Here is a 9,145-nt window from a genome sequence, read left to right on the forward strand (position 1 = left end):
GCCAAGGTGATTTGAGGCAGCTTTTTAATGAATTCAAGCATTGTACTAGGTCCCTGTTACTCAGAAGGTGGTCTGCAGACTGGCAGTGTTGGTGTCCCCTGCAAGTTTCTTAGCAATGCAGAATCTCAGGCTCCACACCAGACCTACTGAAACTGAAACTGCATTTTACGATATTCCCAGATTAATTGTAAGCACATTCAAGTTTGAGAAACCACTGTACTCTTCAATCACATAATTAAGAGCCACTCTCTTCCCACCAGCCAATCAATCAATTAATCCATAAAGTGGCAGAAGAAACTTGCCAGGATTTTGTCTTTATTTCTAAGCGATCTATACGGTAGACATTCAAAGGGAAGACTATGCTAAAACTTATCAGGGCTGGGCTGTATATCGGTGGTTCTCAAAATATAGTCTGTAGTCTACTTGCATTGAAATCACCCAGGGAATTTATTAAATACGCACGTTCCTGGGACCTATGCCCAGACATTCTGATCCAGTAGGCTCTTATGTACACGAAGGTTTAAGAACTGCTACTGAAAATGTTTTAGCTAAAGCCCACTCACTGACAAAATATATATTTATTGAGCTTATGAAACAGTGTTTTAGAATATCAGTAATTGCATTAATTAGGAGATTGTATTTCAGTTCTGTTTTTAGATGAACTGTTACATGTTTAATGTATGCCTATCCATCTTAGAGGCTCTTCCTACCTGTAAGAGTGGTTAAGAGATGATTTAGGAAATCCATCAATTGGCCTGAAAAATAAATAGGTAATCATGGTAAATTCTGCTTACTTGAGGGCACACTTCATCCTGGTGGGTGCTCCGTCTTGCTGTCTGTTGGATCCTCGGAGTCTAGCACACAGTACATTTTTCACAAATATTTATAGCATGAATTGGTGAATCCAACACATAGTTTATCATTTTGACAATTTGACAACATTGACAAATTTCCTAATAGTTGATCAAAGTTATCCCTACAAATTGAATGAGATAGTATTACAAAATGAAAAGGAAAACCACTGACATTAATAATTTTAAAAATACATAAGTATCAGTACCAGGATTGGTCCTGCATAGTTTAACTGTGAAAGGGGACTCTAAATCCTCTTTGGACTTTTCCTAGAGTTTAGGGATGGATGCAGATTAACTCTAGGTTCTCATCTTTTATGATGATTACTGGGGTCAACTAATGGCATTTATTCTGCAGAAAGCTCCTGCTTCTAGAAACATACTGATTTCTTTACTGGGCCTGGATTTCTCCTTTACACTTACTTATGGAAATAAAGGCAGCAGTACAAAGAATGTCTCATCCCTAAGGCCTGGAGTTATTGGTAATGTTAAGACACCTCCAGGAAGAGCACAAGGGCTGTGGCCAGCTCCAAGAATGCACCAGAGCAGAGGTAAGGTAAAGGAAAATCCAAGACCAGTGGACAGTACTGCCTCATGGGAACTGGTTGCAGGCAGAGTACAATTAAAGAGCTTGCTTGGCTTTTCTGACAGCCATGGTGTGGTAGCTAGGTCATGGGTCTCCCAGGGCCAGAACTTGTGCTCCTGACTTCAGCTCTATAGAGACGACCCTTGAGTAATTGCAAATGATTTTACATGAGCTTCATACCTATTCTTTCAGGGCCAAGCCAGAAGAAAATATCAGCATACATCTCACTCAGCAGGAGTTACACATAGTGGGATTATGGTGGGAAAACCAGGTGGAATTGAAAAAACCATCATTCAAATGGTTATTTTTGCATGTTAATGGAGAGGGAAGGCCTCCGAAGATAAAAACTCAACCAAGAGCCATTTTGTGGAAGAAGGAAGATCTCCATTATACACAATAGCCACCCCAGTGTTTATATCAGAGGCAGGGATATGGATGAGGAGAGGAAGCCCTGCTTATTTGTCAAAAATCACTCTCACTGTCTTGATTTCCTCTCACAGAGCCTTACTTGTGCTTTGTCCACTTGATTTTGGTCTGAGGCACTTGTCTGGTTCCTGGAACCAGCATTAGTTGTGGGCTTCTCAACCCCATCTACCCCTAAAAACATGACTTTTATCAGAATATGTGGGATTAGCTCCTGATTTTATAATAAGTAAGAATCTTAGAGGTGCAGTGAGTACCTATTAAAAGAGACTCTTGACAGAGCCTAATATAGGGCCTTATATAAATATTAGTTGCTGTGAACTGCAGCGGATGTAGTGATTTAAATTATTCCATCTAGGATGTCACAGCCAACTGCCAACATGATCCTGACCTAAGCAAGCAGGAAGGGAGGTGTGTAGGCCAGGGGAAAATGAACTGAAGCAAAAGGTTCCTTCCTGTGACATCCACCATCACATCTGGAGCAACATGGTCCACTCTAGTCTGAGCTCTGTCACCATTAACATCCAAGGAATGTTTCCCAAAAGGGAGTGGCAAGGAATGCTTATAGGCAGTGTGTATGTTTGTACTTTCTTTGTGTCATAATCTGTGGAAGTTCCTTTAAGTCATGAATGATAAATGGAAGCAAGGGCCAGGTCTGAGGGGATATAGCAGGTGGAGAGTTTATGACTTCCAGATAACTGAGGGGGTTGTGGGTCAGGACTCAGTTAATAGAATTGTGGATGAGGGTTGGTGTGGTTGTACCCGGGAAGCAGGGCTGAGAAATGGGAACTTATAATGCATACTGAAGGCAGACTGGGAATTCATATTAGGCGGGAGTAGGGTATTTGAGTTCAATTTTTACAAGGGATCCCAGAAGTTTAGTCAACTTCACGGCATTTAGAGTGGCCTCCACATGGACTCCTCCCTATTTTTCAGATCCTCAGCATTGCAGACAAATGTCTGCAAAGAAGCAGAGAGGCAAGGGCTTAAAATCTTAGGAAAGACAGCCAAGTAGGGCTGATGATTCCCCCCCATCTCCCCAGCCCAAAATCATTTTGTGCGAACTTTTTCATTGAGCAGAGAAGTAGAACATAAACATAAAACAGAAGTATGAAGTTTTATTAATTACTTTATGTACTTTTTTATACACAAGGATTTTCTGTCATGCTGCATAATAGTGTCAGATTTAAGCGTGAGGTTTTTTTCATTCACAGACTGCTAGATCTCTTTCTTAGGATGGGAATAATATTAACAGAGTTTAAATTCAGATAAAAGACTCCCCCCTCCCTTTTTTTAATAGGAGCTGGTGATCTCATCCATAACAGACTTCCGGGTGAATATCTTCAAGGCAAGGATAGACAGAGAGCCCTGATCGCAGCAGTGCGACATCACTTGAAGAAAGTTAACTACCAAAACTTTGACACTTTGCTGGCAGCCTTCAGGCACTATGATAAGGCTAGTATTTGAATGGAGTTTTTTGGACAATGCATGGCTTATAGATCCTGGCAGGTTGGTGTAGATCAGGGGTCAGCAGACTATGGCCTGAGGGTCAAATCCAGCCCACCACCTGTCTTTGTAAATAGTTTTACATGACAATTTGTTTTAAGTATGTTCTATGTCTGCTTTTGCACTACAAATGCAGAGACTGAATGGCCTGCAAAACCTAAAATATTTGCTTTTTGGCCCTTGACAGTAAACGTTTGCTGACCCCTGGAGTAGATCAGTGGTTGCCAAAGTTTGGTCCTTTTATCACCACCAGGGTTACTTGGGAACCCATTAGAAATGTGCAATCTAAGACCCACCTACTGAATTGGGAACTCCAGGTTGGGGCCTAGCAATTGTGTTTTAACAAGCTCTGCAGGTCATTCTGATACAGTTTGAGAACCACTGTGGCAGATTAACACTGTAGTGTGCTGGGAGCAAAGCGGGAGGGTGGGCATCATAGATCCCCAGGGAAGACTCCTGGGTCTAGGCCATCTATACCTAAAGTTGAGTATGTATACATAGTGCTGTTAGTCTACGTACAAGTCAAGCTTGGAATGCTTCTCCCCTGGGGGAGCAGGGTGTGGTTTCAGTTTTGAGAGTGTAAGATTATTCCATTTTCAACCTAAATTGTGTCCTTTCATAAAGTCAGATCAATCTAGGCCTGCATAATTACCTCACACCATTTTAGGCCATCACAGGATCGCTTTCACCAAGCTGCACTGCCTTTAGCTTATACTAAGGTGCACTATTGTACAAACCTCTTGTGAAACATCGCACAATTTTGTTACTATGTCCATAAGGCTTTTATTTATTTTTGTCACATGTATCCTCTTTATAAAGAAACCCAGTCTTTCTAAAGGAAATAACTGTGCTTCATTTATGTATCTGGTTTGTTTTTACCTCATAAGCAGCATGAACTTTGTACTGATGGTGAATACCTTTTTGACTTGGCCACCAGGAAGCTCAGAGCCAATTCAACAAAACACATCTAGTTTGTGAATATGATCTTACAGCATGCATTTTGTGTGCTCTTTTTATTCCACATTTCTTTCTTTCTTTTTTTTTTTTTTTTAAAGATTTTATTTATTTATTTGACAGAGAGAGCTGGAATACAAGCAGGGGGAGTTGGAGAGGGAGAAGCAGGCTTCCCGCCTATCAGGGAGTCCGATGCAGGGCTCGATCCCTGGACCCCGGGATCATGACCCGAGCCGAAGGCAGACGCTTAATGACTGAGCCACGCAGGCGCCCCTTATTCCACATTTCTTATTTTATTTCATCTTTATTTTCTCTTTGCCCTGATTTCCTCAATTTTGGGGCTCTGTTTAATTGTACTTATTTTTCTAGGCAGCCTGAAACTATTTTAGAACGAGCCTGATTTAAACAAATAAAAGCTCATAAACCTACGATGATGCAGTGCATCATAATCTTGATATGAGAAGGAAAAAAAAGAGTAATTTTATCTCAAAAAGAAAAGATGATATTTGTATCTCCCTTCCAATGTTGAGCACAATTTTAGAAAAGTTACACTTCACATTTTTTATCTTAAAAAAAATCTTGATTACTCATTGGCTTATTCAGTTTAATCCATTCATTTTATTTGTTTTTAGATTAGAGGCCTGTGTGTGTGTATTGTACTGATGAATAAAAAGTGGGTTAAATATCTCATTTAGGTTTGTACCAATTATGTAGGGACAAACACCAATCAGTCACTCACTACATGTCTCACAAAGTTGTGTTTAAAGAAAATGTAAGTATTCAACTGTTTCTCTGGTTTTTAATAGAGACCAATTGCTATTTACAGGTAATTTAAAAATGAATCTTCAAAATTAAAATATGTAAGCTAAAATAAGTACATTTTAAGCTTTACTCAAATACAAGGATCTTACAAAGATGATAGCAGGGTAAATTTAGATAGCAGTGATATGAATCAGAGAACCTACCACAATACATAGTGCTCTGCTTTTTAAAAATTCTTCATTTTAAATGTAATTATAGGCAAGATGATCATCTTAATAGCTGTTGATTATCTTAGTGAACCACCAGGCACATTCCTTATGATAAAATTAAATTAAGCAGGGAGGAAATTACCGAGAATTATTTAATGTTGATATACCTTTTAAATAGTTAACTTTTAATATGCACAATGCAGTGCTCAGTGTCCTCCAGGAGCTTTTTTTTTTCTGAGAGGGTAATAAGATGTGGGTCTTCTAGTACAGCTGTAGGATAATTTTTGATTATTTGAATCTTCTACTATTGAATGCCCAGATTTACTTTAATGAAAAACACAAAAACAAAACAGAACAAATAAGCCATGATTTCCTAAATGAATCTTCTTGGCTTAGAGGATTAATTCTGTTATTTATTGAACACTAACTGTACATCAAACATTATTCCAGATAATGTGTAGACTTTCCACTTAGGAGATTTAAAATTTAGAGGGGAAATAAAAAGACTCATCATGTCCAGAAGTGGTCATAGTAGAGTCCCAAATTTTTGAAATAGGTCTATATTATTCCAATTCCTTTTATTCTTTTTTTTAATTTTTAATTTATTTTTATTTCTTTTTTTCCATCACCCAGTTATCCCCATCCCCCACCCTCTCCCCTCCAGCAACTCTCAGTTTGTTTCCTATGATTAAGAGTCTCTTATGGTTTGTCTCCCTCTCTGATTTCATCTTGTTTTATTTTTTCCTCTCTTCCCCTATGATCCTCTGCCTTGTTTCTTAAACTCCACATATGAGTGAGATCATATGATAATTGCCTTTCTCTGATTGACTTATTTCACATAGCATAATACCCTCTAGTTCCATCCACTTCGTTGCAAATGGCAAGATGTTATTTTTTTGATGGCTGAGTAGAATTCCATTGTATATATATATATATACTACATCTTCTTTATCCATTCATCTGTCAATGGACATCTGGGCTCTTTCCATAGTTTGGCTATCGTGGACATTGCTGCTACAAACATTGGGGTGCAGGTGCCCCTTCGGATCACTACCTTTGTATCTTTGGGGTAAATACCCAGTAGGGCAATTGCTGGGTGGAAGGGTAGCTCTATTTTCAACTTTTTGAAGAACCTCCATATTGTCTTCCAGAGTGGCTGCACCAGCTTGCATTCCCACCAACAGTGTGTAAGAGGGTTCCCTTTTCTCTGCATCCTTGCCAACATCTGTTGTTTCCTGACTTGTTAATTTTAGCCATTCTGACTGGTGTGAGGTAGTATCTCATTGTGGTTTTGATTTGGATTTCCCTCATGCCGAGTGATGTGTCTGTTTTTTCATGTGTCTGTTGGCCATTTGTATGTCTTCTTTGGAAAAATGTCTGTTCATGTCTTCTGCCCATTTCTTGATTGTATGATTTGTCCTTAGGGTATTGAGTTTGATAAGTTCTTTATAGATTTTGGATACTAGCCCTTTATCTGATAAGACATTTGCAAATATCTTCTCCCATTCTGTCGGTTGTCTTTTAGTTTTGTCTTGTCTTTTAGTTTTGTCTGTTTCCTTTGCTGTGCAAAAGCTTTTATATTGATGATGGCCCAATAGTTCATTTTTGCCTTTGTTTCCCTTGCCTTTGGAGATGTGTCTAGTAAGAACTTGCTGTGGCCAAGGTCACAGAGGTTGCCACCTGTGTTTCTCTAGGATTTTGATGGGCTCCTGTCTCACGTTTAGGCCTTTCATCCATTTTGAGTCTATTTTTGCATATGGTGTAAGGAAATGGTCTAGTTTCATTCTTCTCCATGTGGCTGTCCAATTTTCCCAACACCATTTGTTAAAGAGACTGTCTTTTTTCTATTGGATATTCTTTCCTGCTTTGGCAGAGATTAGTTGACCATAGAGTTGAGGGTCAATTCCTTTTATTTTAATCATTACCAGGAAGTAGCTGAGATGAGATTATTCCTTTTTGGAGACAGCTGCATTCAATGATAAAACTGGTTTTGTGAGCCAGAAGCTGGTGAGGAGGGTAGACAATTTTTGAGAAGGTTATTCCAAAGCTCAGTCCTACCAGATGGCTGTGGATGGCTGGGTGTAGGAAAGGTTCATTGAATACCTTGACTAACAGCTCATTATTGAGTAACTCTTTTGCTGTAAGACACAACATTGTCAGGCAGAAAATGGTCCAGAAAGCAAAACACATGACTCGGATTAATTTCATGGACCATACTCTTGTGCTTGGAGCTGGCTGATTAAACTGAAATAGCAATTCCATAGCTTGAAAATGTGTCAACAGTATGATGCATCACCAATAGCTTTGAGAGGTGACAAAGGTTCCACGTAGTCAGTATGCTAGGAGCATGAAGGCTATGTCTTACGTGTGATGTGTCCTCCCTCACCATGAGACAAATTGGCCGAATTTTGTCAGAAGTCACAAGTATGGTATGTGGTGCGGTAGCCTCTGCCTCATAAACATAGAGTGTTTTACTTTGTAATCATTTGTGTGTCACCATGTCTGGTACAATAATGGATCCAGGTAGCAAAATTGGCAATATGGATGGTTTAGGCTTAGTCAGAAGCTTGATTATAGTCTGAGAATGAGCAGAGAATAGACCCTTAGCATGGGCATCTATATAACTTACCGACATGGCTCAATCAACAGCTATGATTTGTTACCATAGTTTTCAGACTTAAAAAGCAGTGTCTTTAATCTTCCAGTCTATAGTTTTCCTTTTCCAAGTGGCAAACCAAACAGACAGGCCATTGGTAACAGTCAAAGAGTCAGTAAAAATATAATGGGCTCATCAAGGGGAGTATTGGCCAGCGCCATGAGACTAGCCTTGAGTAGATTGACTATGTCCATTTTTGATCATTCATAGCTCTCATTAAAAGCCACAGCAGCCCAGGGAAGACCACTGAGTTTCAAGTCAGTAAACCAGACCTAGAGGTTCTAAGTGTCAAAACTGTTAGTCATGGAGATCTGAGGCTCAAAGGGGTCATTAGGGTTGTGGGGCTCCAAAGGTAATAGCATTCTCTACATGTGGCTCATTAGTAATACAAATATGCAAAACTTCAGTACCAGTTATAAATTCAGCAGTGGAAGCTACAGAAATAATATATTGCTAACTTTCCTTCTCCACTTTGAACAAACCCTGCCCAAACCCCACTAGCTGAATGCAGACATCTCCTCTCTCTAGACACTGGGTAGGATGATGACTTTGGCACCCGTATCCAGAGGCCATAAAAGTTTGAGACTTTGCCCCTCTGAAGTTCAATAGTATACTTGAACAGATGCATGTAGCATTTGATCTCCCTTGGGAATAGGGAGACCTTGGTCCCACATCTAGTCATCTTTCTCCTCAGAGCAGTGAGGTTGGGGTATGGAGGAGGGGAGAATCAAGGGTGCAGAGGGCATGACTCAGTACAGAGAGTAAGAAATATTTACCTTGAGTTTTGAGCGGTATGCAGCAAAATGAAACAAACGACCAGTGTTTTCAGTCCACACAAATCGCTATATTGGGTGATGAAGTCATCACTGTGGGCACCATCTATTTCAGTTTTGAGGACCCCTTGATTCAACTGCCATATCCCATATAGCTTTTCAGCTAGGGCTATGGGGTTTGCATTTTTGGTTGACTTGGGCTTGCAGCAGAAGTTTTTTTTTTTTTTTTTTTTTTATGTTCTGTTAATCACCATACATTGCATCATTAGTTTTTGATGTAGTGTTCCATGATTCATTGTTTGCGTATAACACTCAGTGCTCCATTTAGTATGTGCCCTCTTTAATACCCATCACCAGGCTAACCCGTCCCCCTCCCACCTCCCCTCTAGAACCCTCAGTTTGTTTCTCAGAGTCCATAGTCTCTC

At 39.7% G+C, this 9,145-nt stretch overlaps 1 protein-coding gene across 1 annotated transcript in view; it reads left to right on the top strand.

Annotated features, from left to right (window-relative positions):
• The window catches only part of EFHB (EF-hand domain family member B), a 57,720-nt gene that overhangs the window by 37,723 nt on the left and 10,852 nt on the right, over positions 1 to 9,145 (top strand). The window contains exon 9 of the mRNA XM_081825810.1: positions 3,161 to 3,315. Within this exon, the coding sequence (XP_081681936.1) occupies positions 3,161 to 3,315 (155 nt within the window). The remainder of the gene's footprint in view (positions 1 to 3,160; positions 3,316 to 9,145) is intronic.

This window comes from Leptonychotes weddellii, chromosome 1 (assembly GCF_054177405.1).
Source record: "Leptonychotes weddellii isolate Sample4059 chromosome 1, ASM5417740v2, whole genome shotgun sequence".
Lineage (NCBI taxonomy): Eukaryota > Metazoa > Chordata > Mammalia > Carnivora > Phocidae > Leptonychotes > Leptonychotes weddellii.